General features: G+C 39.5%; 1 protein-coding gene across 1 annotated transcript in view; it reads left to right on the top strand.

The window, feature by feature from the left end:
* The window catches only part of itchb (itchy E3 ubiquitin protein ligase b), a 31,141-nt gene extending 12,108 nt beyond the window's left edge, over positions 1 to 19,033 (top strand). The window contains exons 5-24 of the mRNA XM_083894682.1: positions 1,229 to 1,363; positions 2,229 to 2,274; positions 2,360 to 2,541; positions 2,953 to 3,274; positions 5,401 to 5,496; positions 5,944 to 6,118; positions 6,343 to 6,412; positions 6,559 to 6,643; positions 6,753 to 6,881; positions 7,945 to 8,017; positions 9,357 to 9,428; positions 9,619 to 9,707; positions 10,006 to 10,165; positions 10,274 to 10,407; positions 12,288 to 12,428; positions 13,633 to 13,753; positions 13,860 to 13,964; positions 14,899 to 14,995; positions 15,121 to 15,193; positions 16,544 to 19,033. Of these exons, the coding sequence (XP_083750808.1) occupies positions 1,229 to 1,363; positions 2,229 to 2,274; positions 2,360 to 2,541; positions 2,953 to 3,274; positions 5,401 to 5,496; positions 5,944 to 6,118; positions 6,343 to 6,412; positions 6,559 to 6,643; positions 6,753 to 6,881; positions 7,945 to 8,017; positions 9,357 to 9,428; positions 9,619 to 9,707; positions 10,006 to 10,165; positions 10,274 to 10,407; positions 12,288 to 12,428; positions 13,633 to 13,753; positions 13,860 to 13,964; positions 14,899 to 14,995; positions 15,121 to 15,193; positions 16,544 to 16,643 (2,405 nt within the window). The 3' untranslated portion in view covers positions 16,644 to 19,033. The remainder of the gene's footprint in view (positions 1 to 1,228; positions 1,364 to 2,228; positions 2,275 to 2,359; positions 2,542 to 2,952; positions 3,275 to 5,400; positions 5,497 to 5,943; positions 6,119 to 6,342; positions 6,413 to 6,558; positions 6,644 to 6,752; positions 6,882 to 7,944; positions 8,018 to 9,356; positions 9,429 to 9,618; positions 9,708 to 10,005; positions 10,166 to 10,273; positions 10,408 to 12,287; positions 12,429 to 13,632; positions 13,754 to 13,859; positions 13,965 to 14,898; positions 14,996 to 15,120; positions 15,194 to 16,543) is intronic.
* The last annotated feature ends 1,495 nt before the right edge of the window (positions 19,034 to 20,528 follow it).

The following is a 20,528-nucleotide window of genomic DNA, read 5'->3' as shown; positions in this document are numbered from 1 at the left end:
TGCTAAAATAACATATTTACATTTTCTCCTCCCATCACACGCAAAATAGCGTGTAAACGCCCCATATTGCATATGCATTAAGGCAAGAACGCTAAATGGGTTGCGGGTGCTATTTTGCCCGTCTGAGGGATGCGCTCCTCGTTGCGCCCTGTTAGTAGATCAGCATCAACGCTAATCTGCGTGTGCAATCCAGTTTGCACACGTTTTTGCACGCGCAAAGCTTTAGTAAATCAGGCCCTAACTGTGCAAACTTTTTCATGATCCTCAGAGCCATCTTGGACTTGCCTCTGAGCTGTTGTCTTGTGTTGATTCTCTCTTTGCAAAGAATAAGAAAGAAAAAACAGTGCTTAAGCGAGCTGCTTTTGCTACAACTTTATTTCTTCATCAGACATTTTACAACAAAATTTGCCACAACAGTAAACAATACTGTAAATCAGATTTTGATGCTGAAGATTGCTGCTTGTGTTTGTTTCTGCTACTCCCAGTAACCTGTCCACCAAAGAGAGATTGACAAGTTAGTGTGTTAAAGGGGACATATTGTGCAAAACCAACTTTTCAATATTTTTAATACTTGTATTTGGGACTCATGAGGCCCTAGGAGTAGGCAGAGTTTGAAAAAAGATGACTCACTCATGTTTTTGTGGTTTACATCAGTCTAAGTACAGGAGATAAAACAAGCGATGTTGACTTCCGCACCGTATCTGACGTCAGAGTTTAAATTATTGTCTCGCGGAGCTTCGCTTTGTTCCTAAAAAAACGCAAGAGTGCAGACGAGGACAATAGTATCCAGAAGAGCGGAAGTCTGCAAAGTGTTCTATTCTTGGCTGCACAGTGCAGCACAGAGTTCTACACAAACTTCCAGCCTCAGAGGATTTACATGTCCAGTGGATACATTTTATATATAACAGGCAATGTGCTGGCTAGTGGTGCTTCATGCTTAAGGTATTTTGACCAAAGCATGTCACAGACATGTTCATTAGGACACCAGGGAACTAGGTTAACTTGGAGAAATATGGTATAATATGAGTTCTTTAAACAGTGCAAGAGAGACAAGGATGGGCTGAGTGAAACATTAGCAGCAAGATTCCACCCATTTGTAATCAATATGTGGCAGTAAAAGTAAATGCATTGACAAACTGACACAAATAAATCAAGGTAACAAAGCAGTGACATATTTAAGTTTTTGTTGTTCTACTCTGACCGCAGTGTGTGTTTTGTCTCACTGTAGTCGCCGAGGTGGTGCAGACCTTACAGCTGTGTGCAGACAGAGAGCAGTCAGATGTGGTGGGAGACCTGTCAGTCTGCTTGGACGGCATGACTGTTGACCCAGAGATGTTTGCCTTGGCGAAGGCTGACCATCACAGTGAGTCACTAGCACGGGGGGTTTTCATCACAAACATGCAGGCCTGTTTGAATATTATCCAAGTTAACTTTTATCTGTCATCACATCTGTGAAAGATTCCATAATGATGCAATTGTTGAGTTAGAAAATATAAGAACATTTAAACTACTGTGTATTCTAATATCTGAAGGCTCTGTGATATGACGGTTAAATTGTCCTGTCCTGTTTATATTTATTTTTATTATTTTTACTGAGTTTTGCGTTTTTTACAAGACAAAAACAAGAGCATTTTCAGGTCCACAGATCATAAATGTCATACATTGGTAACAGAATTTTTTTAATCAATAATAATATAACTTGATGTAGAGGTAAGAGATAAAAGAAAATATTAATGAGATGAAATAATCAGAAAGATAAATAAATAAAAAACAGCATTCACTAAGTAAGCTTTATAGGGGTCTCAAATCTTTGAAAACAGGTCAGTTTTGCCCTTAAGTGAGTATCTGATCTTCTCTAAGCTCAAAGATATCAATGGATCTATAACCCAGTGTCTTAATGGAGGAGTTTCAGGGGATGTCCAGTGTTGATTTTATGTTATCAATTAGATAATTTATTTATTTATTCATTTATTCATTTATTCATTCATTCATTCATTCATTCATTCATTCATTTATTTATTTATTTATTTATTTATTTATTTACTTACTTATTTTTGGTATTTCTTTCTCAAAATAAGCAATTTGCTGTCACTAAGAAATCTTGGATCCTCCTGGATAATTAAACAAAACTTCTAAATTTGCATCAACAGGGTTGAGTAGGTTGTTTTCCTGGGTCTGAATATGTGGTCTTCTTTTCAGCTTCAGTCATCTTCTGTTTTTTTCTTCAGGTTCATCAAATGGAGAATCACAGCCAAATGGCGATCATGCCGTGAGGTACAGTATTTGTTCATGTTTTCACCTGGTCTGACATGTCTGTCTTTTATCTTTATCAAGCTACATTAACCCTTGCTTCTCACAGGCAAAGTCGAGACAGCTCTCCAGCTCTGGATGGTGTTGAGCACAGGTCTTCTCCCAGTGGTCGGAGGTCAGTGAGCGCCTCAGGGTCTCCCCTAGTGTCATCAGGGGGCTCAAAGCCTCTCCGACCACCCAGGCCCTCCAGACCTCCTCCTCCAACCCCCCGCAGACCCAACTCTTCACCAGGTAAGTACCCTTCAGTAAATACTGAAGGAAGATCCTGTCCTGATATGTTGCTGACACGATTCTTCTCACAAAAGGAAGGAAACGATGATCAAGTGCTCTTGATCACACTGACCTCCGAGTCATAACTTAATTCCTGTCAAAGACTGAATTCACAGTTGGGTAAACTCTTGACTCACCCTGACTGACAATGCACAGTTTACTTTTTGAATCTTAATCATAGAGGCAGTTAAGAAAATCAGCACCGATAATAAGGTTGAAATGTGTCCTGTTACATTAAAAGTTAGTCCTCAATTATGTTTATGACCGTTACATTGGTAACTGAAGTTGCAAAGCCAGTCTGTCTTGACACAATGAAAGCTATATTGTGTTGTTGTCACACAGTTTGACTCTCAGCAATGACTCTTTACACAGCGTCTTCAAGCAATGGATCCACACCTGCTGACGGCAGTGATGTTCAGTCAGGTTCTGACACACCAGTACGAACACCAGCCTCGGGACCTGCAACAACGCCAGACTCGAGTCCATCAGCAAGCTCAGACAGGAACTCCACACCTGCCTGCAGCTCTGGAGCAGCAACAGCAGCAGCAACAGCAGCAGCAACAGCAGCAACAACAACAGCAGCAACAACAGCAGCAACAGCAGCAGCAACAGCAGCAGCAACTAGACAGCCAACCATCACACCTGTGCTCCCCCCCAGGGTCCCCGCTGCCAACACTGGCCCGTTAGCTCCTGGGTAAGCTCTCTTTTTTTATAACCTTCCTTGTTCCTTTACTGATCATGCATTGGAAGACAGGGAGTGACTGCTGTCATTTCTGTTACTGCTGCAAAACTTCAGGGATGTGTCATCTTCATTGAGAAGCAGAACACGGATAAAGAAACAGTCCATGGAATCTCTTCATGAATAGAGTTTATGAAGAAAGAACGGAACAGATTTGGGCAAATTAGCTAGAAAGACCAAAGTATGATAGGTGGATGTACGCACAGACACTTACTTTATTGGTCACTATGGGGGTTTTGACAACAATTAACATCTGAGCATATTTTCCTCATAAATAATAACCAATATAATTATATCCGCCGGAAATGCGCGCGGATATTATGGAATCGGTCTTGCACGTCCGCGTCGTCGTCCGTGTCCGCGTCGTCGTACGCGTCGTCGTCCGCGACGTCGTCAGCGTCGTCGTCTGCGTCCGCAGATTTTAGCCGTTAACGTGATAACTGGAAAGGCGTTTGAGATTAAATTTTCTTATTTTTTTTATGGGTCACACACCCCCTGTAGATGATCCCTATTGATTTTGAGCTGTCTACCATTATTATTAATTAGTTAATTAATTAATTAATGATATAAAAAACATATTTTCGCCTGTATCTTCCAAAGTATTGCAGGTATTGGCTTCAAATTTTGCATGGGCATCACATACCACCTGAGAATTATCCCTATCTTTGTAGCTTTATTATTAATTAGCAAATTAATTAATTTATTATGCTAAAAACACATTTTCGGCTTTATCTTCCAGACTGAGATATTGCCTTCAAATTTTGTACAATGATTCATGTAACAACTATCTACAAGTACAATCATTATTACTTTGGCTATGATTGGTAATAGTTAAATAGTTAAATAATTAAAACAGTTAGTGGCAGGTGCGAGTGCGTGTACTTTGGGTATATTGGAAAGTTGAGGATTGGACAAGTTCGCGGATATACCCCTTGCTGTCAGCCCCCGACAGCGTAGGCTAGTTGCACTTACACTAAAATGGGATCAGTTTAAACAGACGACTAACAAAGCAGCAGTGTGTGCACACACAAGTGACAAATATACGGCTGTTTTTCTCATCGTCTTATCATTAATATGAATTACCTGTTTGTAGAAAACACAGCTGTGTGTGTGCGCACAACAATTACATCTGAGTTTTAAAAAATTTATACCGGTATTTTATCTAAAACACCCTCTTATCATCACTGTCTTGTCTTCCTTTGTTCTCTGTATATTTGGTCCCTGACTTCAGTCCTTTAAAACCGCCCATTGAACTGTTAAGGTGTTGATATTTTGGCAATATCGTGACTTAGCCTGAAGATTTTCTGCCTTTTTCAGTTGGATGACTCGTCTTAAAAAGCTACTTTAAAGGAGACATATTATGCAAAATCAACTTTTTAATCATTTGAATACTTATATGTGGGACTCTGGAGGCCCTATGAATAGGCAGAGTGTGAAAAAATATGACTCACTCATGTTTTTGTGGTCCGCCTCAGTCTAAGTACAGGAGATAAAATACGCTTTGTCCCTAAAAACAGCGAGAGTGCAGGGGAGGGCAATAGTATCCGGAAGAGCGGAAGTCCACAAAGTGTTCTATTCTTGGCTGCTCAGTGCAGCACAGAGTTCTACACACAACTTTCAGCCTCAGAGGATTTAAGATAAGATAAGATAGTCCTTTATTTGTCCCACAGTGGGGAAATTTACAGCATTACAGCAGCAAGACAGAAAAGATAAGGAAAGTAAACAATAAACATGCATTAACAAGAAAAGTACAATATAAAAAGATATTAACACGTGTCCAGTGGATACATTACACATCGACGTAGTTTCCTGTGTCTCATTTGCATTTAAAGAAACAGGCACTCAAAACCGAGCGTTCAGAACAGGGCTGTTTTGGCAGGGTGATTGAACTACTGTGGTGCTTCATCCTTAAGGTATTTTGACCAAAGTATGTCGCAGAAATGTTCATGAGGACACCAGGGAACTAGGTTCACTTGTAGATATAGTATATAATATGAGTCCTTAAAATCTATACTGAACCTAATTGGAGTCGAGCACCACTACCTAGTGTTCTGAAGTTTATTGTCGATGTGTTTGTCTAGATGGGAGCAGAGAGTGGATCACAATGGCAGGATGTATTTCGTCGATCACGTGGAAAAGAGAACAACGTGGGAACGCCCTGAACCTCTGCCCTCTGGGTAAAAAGTCCTTTTTTGATCTTTTTCGTCTAAAATGCAGACAGTAGTGGAAAGTAACTTAGAAGTAGCATTCATTGTGCTGTAGGTAAAATTAGACTGTGTCTTTATGTAGGAAGATGTGGTTGCTGAATACTGGTACAGTGCACAAAGTAGGTGAAGTAGACATTTTCTCACACATATCCTCAAGCAGGAAGTGTGTTAATTACATCTGCACATAATCATTACTAGACCTGATGACACAAATCTTGGATTTCCTGGTAAGCAGGATGTCACAGACAATATGTTTATTATTTGTAGTTCTCTTTAATTTCTCAAGAATTATTTTCCAGTGTTTATTTATTTTGTCATCTTGTCGGTCTCTTCAAATCCCACATGATTGTGATGTAAAACAAAATCCTGTGCACAGTGTTAGTCGTTTTTTAAAAGGGGTGTTCCACTCGTCTTTAGCTGGGAGCGACGCGTCGACCAGATGGGACGCGTCTACTTTGTCGACCACATCACACGCACCACCACGTGGCAGCGCCCTACTATGGAGACGGTGCGTAACTACGAGCAGTGGCAGCACCAGCGCAGCCAGTTGCAGGGCGCCATGCAGCAGTTCAACCAGAGGTTCATATTTGGGGTGAGAGTCCTTTATGAAGTAATACTATGTGATGGTGGTTAACAAAACTGCAGTAATGTTGTAAATGATGGTCTTTCTATGTGTTTGCTGTGTTGAATGAGTCCGAGTGTGTGAATTTCACCTCCATGAGTTCATGAGATTAACTCACATCGAGGTTATTATTCAATTCATTCACATTCATAACATATTCTCAAACATCTGTATATTATATATCTGCTCTATAGCTACAGGACCAAGTGACAGCCAATCAGAATAAGGAGTATGATCCCCTCGGGCCTCTGCCACATGGATGGGGTAAGATCATTCATTATTTTCCAGTTAAATACACACATATGAGTACCTGTCATTCATAAATTAACACTTTAAACCATTTAAAAGGATTATATGCCCTCTTCCTGCATCAGGTTTAATCATCCACTTATTGTTTCTTTGTCTTTCAGAGAAGAGAACGGACAGCAATGGCAGAGTTTATTTTGTGCATCACCCAACCCGGTCAACACAGTGGGAGGACCCTCGAACACAGGGGTTAGTTTATGCCTTTCTGTCACGTTCAAATAACACGCATATGAGTTGAAAGTTAAAAATGCACTGTACTGGAATATGACATGTTTTTCCTGATGTAATCATTCTTTAGGTTGCTCAATGAGAAGCCACTTCCGGAGGGCTGGGAGATGAGGTTCACAGTAGATGGAATTCCCTACTTCGTCGATCACAACAGGAGAACCACCACGTACATTGACCCTCGCACTGGAAAGTCCTCGCTGTATGTATAACACCATAATGTGTTGTGATGATACTTTGTTGTGAGTTTATTTTGCCTTGAGGCCTTTAGACCAGGGGTCTCAAACTCAAATGACCTGGGGGCCAATGCGCATCTATCGTGGTCAGGACATATTTTCTTTCTGTGACATAAACATGTTTCCTGTTTTCAAAAGCTATCATGGGGAAATGAGGATTGTTCATTTCTAATGAATCAGTTGGCACAGATACAAAAAGTAAAACACGTGACCTGGGAGTTTCCTCATTCATTAAGAATTATACCTTGGATACTTGTTCCTTGGAGCCAGTGACAAACACATTGTTGAGTCAGTGTTTCCAGTACTTCTGCATGTCAGATGAATGACTGGTGGTTTCCAGATAATATCATTCAGAATGTCATGGAAATTTATTTTATGAAATAATACATTAGTTATTATTATTATAATGTGTTTTTTTTTGTCTAGATTGGATTCAGCTGTTAGTTTTAATACACAACCCTTTGCTTTGTTTGAAACGACTAGTTATGTTTCAGCAGCTTGTTAACAATCTGAGTCATTGTCCCTCTATTTTTAGAGCTTGTGACGCCTAAGCTTGATATGACAAATGGGTCACCTAGTCTCTCTCGTTCTTTGTGACACCCCGGCTGACTCATCGTATTAACATGTGCGACAACATAACGTGACTTGAGAGTAGTTGCTTTGGTTTAGTCGCAGCGGTGGGAAAACCAGTTTGTTGGATGAGTGTGAAAAGAGGTGCTAGCAGTAACTTAATGCTGTTCTTTTGGCTAACCACCTCAGCAGTCCGTGGCATTCCCCTCCCTTCTTACTGCTTCATCTCATGATTATGTTTTCCTTAGGTGAGACTGAGTGAAGACTCTAGGTCAGTCATATACTAGATATCAGAATATTGAAAGGGTATTTTATTGTTTCACTTAGAGCAGATTTCATTGGCCCAGTATTCTGAACATAATAGATAATATATGAATATAAATGTGTCAATGTAACATTTAATCATTTATAATGTAGAAACATTAAGAGTTTGTTTGTTTTTTCCTTTTTTCCCCCCAGGGAAAACGGACCTCAGATCACCTATGTTCGAGACTTTAAAGCCAAAGTTCAGTACTTCAGATTCTGGTGCCAGGTATGGGTTACTGAATGTCAGTGTGCTGCTGCATGATGTTGTTATTTTTTCACTATTCTTAATAGTAAACTGTGCGTGACGTGTCGGTTTCCTGTGTATTTGGGTCCTCTTGCCTGATTCGACAGTGAGATTTCCGTGGTTGTTTTACAGCAACTACGTTCTAAAGCACAAATAAACCTGCCTACCTATTTGTGTACAATTCTGTGGGATTGGAAAGATGTCACATTGCAGGATTATGTGTCAGTCTTTGTGTTTGTTTGTGGCTGCCTTCAGTCAAACAGACGCACAAATCTCCACCCTTTGATGTGTGTAACACACGGGCTGAAACCAGTGGAGAAAGGTGGAGACAGCTAGGATTGTTGTAATAAAGGAATTCCCCCTGTGGTGATTTAGAGTGGCTTAATCGTGTGGAATGAGGTCTTATTGCAAACACAGTTGTGCACATTTGCTTGCAAGTGAGAACAGCAGAAATCTACCCTGGTGTGTCAATCACAAAGTTGGAACTGAGTAGAAATGCTGCAATCTTGACTCACAGATCCGCTAACATAATGGCGACTGTATGCTGTACTGTAACGATAACTTTCATACCATAAAGATGAAGGAAATATGGGTCCAACTATGCATGAATAACTTTGTGAGGAAAATGTGAACACATTTAATCATGCTTGGATGTAGATGGAAAGAAAGCAGCAACAGAGACATTGTATTACTATTCTAATCGGACCAGCCTGTCTGATTCTGGCTGTGTGAAGAAGTGTCTGATGTACAGATCCATGATCAGCACAATCAACGTTTCATACTAAAAAAAATGAGCATGTATCATCAAGTGTCAGCTTTCCTCTATGGCTGTACTATGTCACACTGTCAGAATAAGCCTGGAACAACATGGTACTAGTACTATGTTAGTAACTTTATGTACCATTTTGGTAGTGCCATCTTATTTCTAATGCAATTTCCTGTTTTGGTGATACCAATGGTAATGCTACTTAATACCTTTACACCTATAACACCTAGTATTTGGTGAATAATGTAGAATACGATGTAATATTACCCATTGCTTTACTCTTACCATATTATTACTTTACTGCAATGTACAGTGTTACCCATTATTTACCCAAAGTAAACAGTACTATGCATTTTTGAATTTGCCATTATATAATAATTCCAATTCAGGTTCATTTGTTGAAAGCATTAACATAAAATATGTAATGTCTCACAGCCTCTTTTTTGGGAACAACATCACTGTTCACAATGTTTTCCATCATTTTACAGTCAGCTATCACTCGATATAGTCAAACTTGTAGTAACAGTCGTGACCTTTTCATCCTCTTTCCTCCAGCAACTGTCGATGCCCCAACACATCAAGATCACTGTGACCAGAAAAACCCTGTTTGAGGACTCGTTCCAGCAGGTGAGACGATTCTCTGCAGCCACACTCCAGACCATTACCACTATAGTGACATAATTACTGGACAGTGTCAATGTCTTAATAGTATATCAGTGCTTTAACTGCAGAACATGGAGACTATATGTTAGAATGCTAAAGTAACATTACAGTGTGTATTACAGCCACCAGTCTATCAACACATATTCTGTTTCAGATAATGAGCTTCAATGCTCAAGATCTGCGAAGGAGACTATGGATCATCTTCCCTGGAGAAGAAGGCCTTGATTATGGAGGCGTGGCCAGGTACGGCTAACTACCATAGCAACATAGAGTGCTGAGAAAACGTTAGACAGATATTATTTAATTGATGACTGCAGTTTGGGGAAAAAGTATGTGAACCCTTAGGATTATATAATTATACTTACAAAACACAATATTTTGAGTTTGATTCCGCTAGAAGCATCCACTATAAGACATAAAATCCGAAATAAGAAGCTGCAAAAGGGTTGCAAATTCAAAAACTATAAACCCAGATTAGCAGCTCAAAAGCTAGCTAGCGACATGGTTATGCGTAGTATTAATTTCTGTCTCTTCCCTGCAGGGAGTGGTTCTTCTTGTTGTCCCACGAGGTCTTGAACCCCATGTACTGCCTGTTTGAATATGCCGGCAAAGATAACTACTGTCTCCAGATCAACCCCGCCTCCTCCATCAACCCCGACCACCTCAAGTATTTTAAATTCATAGGACGCTTCATCGCAATGGTTAGTCATTTTATCTCTCAGTTAATTTTGCTTTATTGTGGCCAAAAAAATTTAATAACAAATTGAAACTTGTGGGATGTAAAACAGCGTTTTGTTTTTGTCCCTCAGGCTCTTTTCCATGGCAAGTTCATCGACACTGGTTTCTCACTGCCATTTTACAAACGCATCCTAAACAAGCCACTGGCCCTGAAAGACCTGGAGTCGATAGACCCCGAGTTTTACAACTCTCTCATATGGATAAAGTGAGTACAAACACATTGTGAAAGAACAAACATATTGTGTAGGGGTGTAACCGCAGCAAAAGACTGTGTTCTTATATTACCACTATCTTTTGCATCACTTATCGTCAGAACGTCAGAACTTGACACTGCACTTACTCGTGGCCGTAGCATGACACCTGTCAAGTTTGAAATCAATCGGACCTTCGAGACATATGCGAGTAACACACAGACAAACACACAGACACACACACAGACACAGACACACACACACACACACACACACACACACACACACACACACACACACACACACACACACACACACACACACACAGACAAACGGACGTTCCTGGAATTTATAGATAGATTAGAGAATGTAGACTGGTGATGTTGTCTTACCTTTGCTGTTTATCAAAACAAGTTATTTCCACCGGAACAAAACCACTTCTAATGAAGAACTACACTTTCCAGCATGCTTTGGGAACAAATCCCGGTCTGATTGATCATTACAGAGCGACATTAGATCGTTCTGATTAGAGAAGGGCGAATATCCGCCCAAATGCGTCATATGCACTTATGTCCTTTTGACTCACTAATGAAGTGATTCACACGCATTTGGAGACCGGGGTCTGATTCTACCGGTTGAGATGTTTAAAACGAGTGGTCAATCACCCTAATTGACCAAGGTAAGCCAGAGCTATGGCGCTGGGTAACTGAAGACGCTGCAGAGTCACAGAGTTGTTATTACGCACACCGCACAGGGAGCATCGATTTACAGCGAGTTATCATACTTTTTAAAAAAAATTTTTTTCCAAAACAAGTTCTTTTTAGACCTGTAGTGACATATAAATAAAATTAAATGGGTTTTTAATAATTTGGTACCTAAGAAATCTCAAATGGCACAGATGGTGCCAAGCTGTGCCGAAAGATAGAACGCCTAGACATCTCTTTACTAAAACCTCTGTAATTTCACTCTGCTTCATTTCGGCAGCATCAGACTTTGCACAGCTCATATCCACATGTTGTTACATGACCTCCATGTGTTTTTAAGCTCCTACTGCATATTTTAAAGGTGATATTTGCTTTAAAATGCAATGTTTTTTTAGGCGAGAGAAAAAAATCCTTCAGTTATGCTGTGTTCTATGTACATTTACTCTTACACAGTGGCATCTACAGTGAAACTTACACCTCTGGTGGAATCTCACAAGTGTTATCTGTATTTTGATGCCAAGATAATCCACATAGAGCTTGTAACTGCAGAGATTTACTCTATTTAGTTTGGGCATGTCATTTTTCGAGCAGGGACTCCAAAAAAAGGGTCATGGAAGAAGTGGTTAAGAGATTAATAGAATTGTTTATTTTGGTCTTCCAAGGTTTTCCAAAAAGTTTTTCAGTATGTTTATAAAAACCAAGGTAAAAACCGAACTTTGAACCGAATCGTGGGTCTGGTGAACTGTTACACCCCGGATATACCCTGTAAAATGAATGCCAGAGCTGTTAAATGTCTCCATATGTTCAGTAAATGTACAACGCTATGAAAGGATGTGCCGCACATATTGATCATCATTTACAGAAGTAAGCGGAGTTAAATAGTATGCATTAGAGCACTTGTGCTGCTACAGTCAGCACTGATATTAACAGATGTAATAGTTGATGGTAATGCCAGCCTCCAGGTTCACTCTGACATCATACAAGTGTTGAGTATGGTTGATTACCAATCTCAACAATAGATCTCCTAATGAAAACACTGTAACTCCAGATGGATGAGTGTTTTTACAACTCTATCTCACTCATGCCAACCATCTGTGTTTTTTAGCTCAAATTTTAATATGAGCATGATGTATAACAGCTGCACAGTGAAAGGACTAGTGGATAAATGTTCAGTGTTTGCTGCTCTATAGGGACAACGACATCGAGGAGTGTGGCCTGGAGATGTTCTTCTCTGTCGACAAAGAGATCCTGGGTGAAATCACCACACATGAGCTGAAACCAGGGGGTGGAGACATCCAGGTCACCAAGGAGAACAAGGAGGAGTACATCAGGTGTGTTTTATTAGATGTGATTTTTAAATCAAGATCCTCTTACCTTACTTACACCACAATGAGCATGTACGTATATGTAAGTTAAACACAGACTATTTTATTCCCTTTTAGTCGTAACTTTCTGTTTTACTGGATTATTTTAGTCTAGCGAGTTGTGTTGAATGTCGTGAATGTGTGTAACCAAAGCTGTGTTTGCTCTGAAAACAACAAAGCAAAACTTGCTAAACACAACACACCGCAGAGGAAATCACCATGACGCAGGGTTCGTACGGTCATGAAAAACCTGGAAAAGTTTTGGAAATTGAAAATGCCTTTTCTAGGTCCTTGAAAAGTTAATGAAAAACTACATTTCCTGAAAAGTTTTGGAAAAGTCATGGAAATATTGCACGGATAATATTTTGGATGCGTAAAACATAAATAAAATGATGTAATGTGCGATTAAAATTAAAATTGACATCATTCAGTCCTTGCGTGTGGGTTTCTCCGGCTAACACACAAAAGCTAACGGAGAAGCTAAAAACACAAGGCAACCCACTTTCGGGGGCGTTCTTTCTCGGAGGTAAAAAAAAAAAAAAAGGAGACGCCTATAGGGGACGACAATTCGCATGCAAACGATGCCACACAGTGGCTGCAAGTGTATACTGCAGGTGTGAACCAAAACGTGAACAACAAAAAAGCCTATAAAGAATACAACCACTCCCTCTCTTTTAACCATTACTAAAAGCATTACTCAAATAATAATTCAAATCAATGTGTTTCAAGTATGAAAGAAAGTTACAACAGAGGAGAGCTTTAAACTTTGGCTACTGAAAGACGCAGACCACACACGTGCAAAATGCTGATAATGAAAGACGTGTCGCAACAAATTGCATATGTTTTTTTTAATCGACGAAAGTCTTAACAAAGATTTGCAGTCAAAACAAACGGACATTCATTTAAGACTGTGGGATGGCACAGATTTTCGGTCTTAAAAAGTCAATGAAAGGTTATGGAGAAGTCATTGAAAAGTCATGGAAAACTATTGCTAAAAAAGTGTACGAACCCTGATGACAGAAGTTAGATGTTAGTGGGAGTTTATGAGCAGTGAAAAAAGAGGCTTGTGTCATGTTATCTCTGTTTTTAGTGTAGTTTTCCTTTTTTTTTTTATGATGTTGAGTATAGTACGATGTCTGCATGTATGGTTGTCTTTGTCTCCTGCACACAGGCTGGTAGCAGAATGGAGACTGTCCAGAGGAGTGGAGGAGCAGACGCAGGCTTTCTTTGAAGGCTTCAACGAGGTCCTGCCTCAGCAGTACCTGCAGTATTTTGATGCGAAAGAGCTGGAGGTGAGAAGGAATGAGAAACTGACTCCTGTTACTGTAGCGGCTTCTTCCAGGTGAATGCAGCCCATGCATGTAAAATGTATTTAATACCTTTTGTGTGCTGCTGCAGGTCATGCTGTGTGGCATGCAGGAGATCGACCTCGCAGACTGGCAAAGAAACACCATCTACAGACACTACGCTCGCAGCAGCAAACAGATCGTCTGGTTCTGGCAGGTCAGTGTCGGACCAGGTCGTCAAACTGATTTATAAATATACAATGACTTGAGTCGTAATTATTAGATATTAAGTTATTTCTTAAAGTGATAGTTCGGAATTTTGGACATAAGACCTATTTTCCAATTCAGCTGGTGTGATGGAGACGTGTACATCGATAGTCTGCCGTTACAATCGATTTCCCTCGGGTGCACTGTGGAGTCAGTATGAGTGTTTTTAATGCCATGCTAACATGTATCATTGACTTGCGCTAGCCATAGCATCAGCGAACTCGGCAACTAGAAGAACTGAATGAAATTTCTTGAAAATGTCTCCAGACGTCTCCATCGCACCGGCTGAGTTGGAAAATAGGTCTTATGTTCAAAATTCCGAACTATCCCTTTAAGTAATTAACAGTTCCACTCTCGTTTTTGTGAGTGATATGATGTCCTGATATCTGGTGATTTATTATTATGAATTTTAGCAATGGTGCTCAATGAATGTAGGGGAAACACTGGTTTATAAAAATGAATTTCCTGAATACATATGTCCCCATATGTCGTTAGATTAGGGAACACATATTCACCATTAACTAGGTTCTTACTATAAGTAGCATAATAGCCCTTAATTAGTAATCATTAGGCACGTATTAACACATTATTCTACATAACCTTATTCTACCTCTATTATAACATGAATTAAGGTTTTTCCTACATAAGGTGTTAATACGTGCTTAATATTTACTAATAAAGGACTAGTATGCTACTTACAGTATATGCATGTTAGTAAACACCTCATTAATGGTGAATGTGTGTTCCCTAATCTAAAGTGTTTCCTAGTTTATTTATATTTAATCTGATTTAATGAGCTGAAGAGTCAGCTGGTAACATCAAAAACAGTTGCTTCAGTGGCTGATCGGTGTATTCATAATGATAATGTCTCTTTTCCCCTGCAGTTCATAAAGGAGATGGACAATGAGAAGAGGATGCGGCTGCTGCAGTTTGTCACTGGCACCTGTCGCCTGCCTGTAGGAGGCTTCGCCGACCTAATGGGTAACAAATATATGTTCAATAATATTGATCTTCACTTATTGTAATGTTTTACTGAGAATAAAAGAGCAAATGATTAATTAAATAAGCCACTATGTTTCAATCCTGACCTGTACTTCATTATACAGGAAGCAACGGTCCTCAGAAGTTCTGCATAGAGAAGGTTGGAAAGGAAAACTGGCTTCCCAGAAGTCACACGTGGTGAGTTCATGCTAAATATTGGAAGAATCCACAGTAAACTGAGTGCAATCACTTGTTTTTGTAGCAGTAATTTATTCTTCTGCACCTCGTATATATGTCTATTCCCTTTGTTTGAATACAATATCTCAAGAATGCCGTGGGGGAATTTCCTAAGATTTGGTACAAATATTCAGATGGGCTCAGGGATGATTGAGTCATAGTCACGGTCACTACATGTTTTTGTCAATACACGCAGAATGTTGAATTATATTTGGGAAAACTTTCACTTGGATTCAAGGATAACCTGACTATAGTTGGTAGTCGAGTTGGCACCGTGACCTTTGGGGTACCAGAGTAAAATGGTCTGGTGCGGTCAGGGTGAAGTGGTTGTGGGGAATGACTGAGAGACCATACAGGATTATTACACTTGCAGCAGCCCAGTAATGTCACCAGGGGCCTTAACCATTTAATGCTCTTGAAGTGAGAACTAATATTTTTTAAACAAATCCTGAAATGAACTGATGAAGCCAGTGTATTTCTGCAAAATCTGGTCACGTGTGCTCTTTTGCTGGTGTGGGTTAATTACAAGTCTAAGCAGCAGAATGTTGTGCAACCTGGATGCTGGATGTCCTCCACTGTTGTCTGTTGTGTCACATTCAATGTCCTCGTTTGTCGTTGCACTGGTATGGCGTAACACTACACTACCGTTCAAAAGTTTGGGGTCACCTATACATATACAATTTTTTTGTGTTTTTCATTAAAACTGCCACTTTTATTCATCAAAAGACTTGCAAAAGTAATAAAAAATATAGTCAAGACATTGACAAGATAAGAAATAATGATTTTTATTCAAAATACTAGTTTTGCCCTTCAAACTTTGCTTTGGTCAAAGAACCAGCAAAACTGTTTTCAGCTGTGTTAACATCATTGCACAAGAGTTTTCAAGGGTTTTCTAATCATCCAATAACCTTCTAACGCCATTAGCAAACACAATGTACCACTAGAACACTGGAAATGGGCCTCTAAACACCTATGTACATATTCCATTAAAAACCAGACGTTTGCAGCTAGAATAGTCGTTTACAACATTAACAATATATAGAGTGTATTTCTGATTCATTTAAAGTTATATTAATTGAAAAAAGTGATTTTCCTTCAAAAATAAGGACATTTCTCAGTGACCCCAAACTTTTGAACGGTAGTGTACATATCTCACTCACGGGACCATCAGGCACAGTCCATAATGTACAGTCTTGTTTGATGATCATACTCTTTTAATATCCTAAATAATCTTAAAAGAGAATTAACACCAGAAGAAAAGAAGCCCAACATCAAGCTGAAATCTCTCTTTGTTTAATGTTCCTTCTCCAGCTTTAACAGACTGGATTTGCCGCCCTACAAAAGCTACGAACAACTCAAGGAGAAGTTGATGTTTGCCATCGAGGAGACGGAGGGTTTCGGACAGGAGTGAGAGGAAGCCACAGGTTTATTAGTGTGTGTGTGCAGGAGTCTGAAGGAATTGAGACTACCAGTGTTCAAATCAGGGAGCCTCCTCACCGCTGAGGAGGAGTTGTTCTTGTGTGTCTGTGCTCATGCATTCACCTGCATGGTTCTCCTGCATCTGCGAAAGGCTGCATGTCGTCACAAAAAAGGGGATGTGAGGTTTGAGCTCACAGCAGGCCTCTCGGTGCCTGGTCATTTTTTTTGTATTCTTCTCTAAACCAAAACACAGAAAACTTTCTCCTGCTCCTGTTTCTCAGAATGTGTGTGTCGCCAGTTTATGCATGAGGTCCTGAACACACGTCCTCACATGGTGACATCTGTGTAACAGGGAGTAGTTTATTTTTCTCCCCCCACACACACACACACACACACAGGTGTGATTCATGTAACATGTGTCAGCGTGATTCTGAGGCTACAGTCAAAATCTCACAGCCAGGAATGTCAGTCACCTGATTTTTCTTCTTTTTTTTATCCTTTGTAGCTGCTCTGCAATAAAGTATCAGCTTAAAAACAAAGAGTTGACTTATAAAGTAACACTGTGAGGCTGCACTTAATTCAAAACAGGGTTGTGTCACCAAAAAGCAAAGTGTGTTGCTCAAAGATTTTCAAAAAGGATTGCTGTACTTTGAGCATCATCCCTGTTATTGATACCCTTGAATCTGTCATATTTAAACTCATATCTTTAATGATATAAGATGGGTTTTTTTTCTTGTGACTGGCTTCAAATTAACACTTTAATAACAACCTTTTATGCTTCAGTAATTTACATCTAATCAGATTAACAGGTGAGAAACAGACTTGTGTTCCTGGCTCTTTTAAGTATTTTTGATCTGTGAATGACTTGATGATTGTTTAAAGTGTTGTAACCTCCATTATTTATTGGTGGAAGACTTCAGCGAAACTTAAACTGACCCTAGTTTTATAGGGCCAGAGAGCGTACTGGAAGGGGACGTCTTGGATTAGAGTGCTCTGGGAGAATCTTATAGATTATTCATCTTATTACCAGCTTTTGATATTTTTATGGCTGCTTGGGTTTAATGTGGGACTCTTTTTTTTTTTAATAAAAAACAACAAAAAAATATGTGATCCTGAAGCAATTCAGTGAGGGACAAAGGAAGTATTTTGTGAACGAAAGTGAGCGTGAGTGTGTGTGCTTGACATGAGGATCACAACCATAAACAGTGAAAAACACCAAATACGAGTCTAACAAAATTCATGTAGCGTTTCAAGGTTAGTGTTTGAACCCCCATAGAAAACCACTAAATGAATAATAAATATTCATTATTATATACATATGTTTTTTATTTGATTTAAAAAAATAACACATTGAAGAATTTCTTGTCAAGAAGGTGCAGTGCAGTGTTGAAAACTCGAGTATTTCCATAAAACGCTCAGTTATTCTTGTTGGTGTCATTTGCGAGATCCTGCTTCAAGATTAATTTGTGATGTGTGTGTGTGTGAAATGATTTGTGGTTTTTTTGTGTGCTTTAATTTCTGATCCCACGAACGCTCAAATAACGGACTATCAGAACAGAAGAAACCAATGATTTACCAATATCCAACACTTGGAGTGTGTACATTAACACAACTCTTTATGAAGAACTGTGAATACTGGCCTGGGTTTGACTAATGTTAAAAAAATCTAATTTCATACAGTTAGTGCAGTTGTTCATTTAGGAGCCTCCTCTTGATTTGTTTATGAAATGCACCATAAACACACGTAAGGTTATAAAATTGCAGCATATGGAGCTTTAAGTCTCCATTAGAAAGTCAAAACCCCCTCGTTTCCACACGTGTGATTAGTGTGTGTCTTCTCTGTTCGCCCTCAGCCTTCATGTAGCTTTATTTCCCCGCCCGCCGTCATCGAGGCTCTCCTTTTGTTTTAGCAGCGTGATGCAGCACAGGCAGACGTTCTTAAAGAGGAAACTGCACCAGCGATGTAAAGCTATACGACACATGGCCTCGTTCATAGGCTTATTGTGAGGATGACAAAATATGGCAAATGTAACGTGATGTACATTGGACTGGTAAAGTTTAATTAGACATTTTTCTGCCTCAGATTGTCTCTCCCCCCGGTGCACATCGTGGTTCTAATCTAGTTCTGGGTGAATGACATAGTAAATGACTGGGTATACAGTAGTTAAGTGAATCTGTAAATATGATAATTTCTTGAATTTTTTCCCTCCTCCATGTACAACTCGACCACTGTCACTCTCCTGTATATTGAAAGTTGTAAATGGTGTCAATAACAAATTTTCTTTTGTAAAATAATGGATTTAATAAGAGGTTTACGGTAACACTATATTTTCTTTTCCTTGTTTAATTTCTGATGTACATGAAAGATGTGTAATATAGAAATTGTCACCTCAATAAATTAAATTAAAAAAAATAAAACGTGTGTTTGCAGTTTGTATGACCTAAAAATGTGTGTATTTCAGTCCCTGAACTATAAATACTAGTGCAGTACATGTTCCTGTTGCTGCCTGATTAGATTTACTTAGCACAGGGTTTCTAACTCCTGGTCCTGGGGAGCCACTGTCCTCCATGTTTTAGGTGTTTCCCTGCTCCAACACACCTGATTCAAATAAATGGGTCATTATCAGGCTTCAGTAGAGCTTACTGACGAGCTGACCATTAGAATCAGGTGTGTTTGAGCATGGAAACATCTAAAACATGCAGGACAGTGGCTCCCCAGGACCAGGAGTGAGAAACCCTGACTTAGAACTTCATTAATGCATGCAGAACAATGCATATCAAATGTCCAGTGTGGAAGAATTAGTGACATCTAATGGTGAGACTGCAGATTGCAAGAAACTTGAGGACTCCTGAATTTCACCTCCCTTTCACAAGCGCATCAGGGAACTACGGTGGCCTTTGCCTACCGGAAAGAGTGCAGACGTTATTAGCTCCTCACGTTGAGAATGTTCCCAGATGTTACAACGTTCTCTTTCGAATGCTTATTCGTCCGTTTTAATGTAGCTGTTCTTATTTGCATTTTAAGAAACAACTAAATGCTCTGGCTTTTTTTTGTCTGTTCAGGCTGCTGTAGAATCACAATGTTGCACAGGATTTCTCACTCCTGGTCCTGGGGAGCCATTGTACTCCATGTTTTAGGGGTTTCCCTGCTCCAACACACCTGATTCAAATGTTCAGCTCGTCAGTAAGGTTAGCTCTGCTGAAGCCTGATAACGACCTATTTATTAGAATCAGGTGTGCTGGAGCAGGCTGGCTCCCCAGGACCAGGAGTGAGAAACCCTGGCACAGCAAGACTGCCGCCTCTGAAAAGCAAGGCCTTTGCCTAAAGTAAGTTTATTTTATGTTATATGTTATATATATATTATTCATTTTAAACTCAATAAACACTTACGTTGGGGCAGCATATTCAATTGCTGCCAATAAACCCTTCAAGAAATATGCAAAAGCTAAAGTGTAAATCATTGGTTCTCAAAGTGTGGCCCGGGGTCCAATGTCGGCCCGCAGAAACATTTCTGTTGAATTACAGTTGATAGTTTTAATCCAGGAAGTACTAAGCTGTGAAATGTTTATTGGACATTACTGGATACAGACCAATAAGTGTAAACTGTAGAACTGCAATCTGGTCATTAAAATTATTACAAATGGGATTTCTTTCTGGGTTTTTTTCCTGATTTTTTTTCCTTTGGCGGCCCTCAGTCCAACGATGGGTTCCTAAATTGTCCCTCAGGTATCAAAACTTTGAGAACCCCTGGTGTAAAGGATACAGAATAAGATATTGACATTATACATTTATATACCATCGTTTTTTGTTGAACATATGGACGTACAAAAAAATCTGTGAGCTACAGATTTGGATCACATTGATTGTTTACTTGGT

Source organism: Microchirus variegatus, assembly GCF_963457635.1.
Source record: "Microchirus variegatus genome assembly, chromosome: 9".
NCBI classification, from domain to species: Eukaryota; Metazoa; Chordata; class Actinopteri; order Pleuronectiformes; family Soleidae; genus Microchirus; species Microchirus variegatus.
Note: the sequence above shows the minus strand (reverse complement) of the source record. Positions and strands in the feature narration are given on the sequence as shown.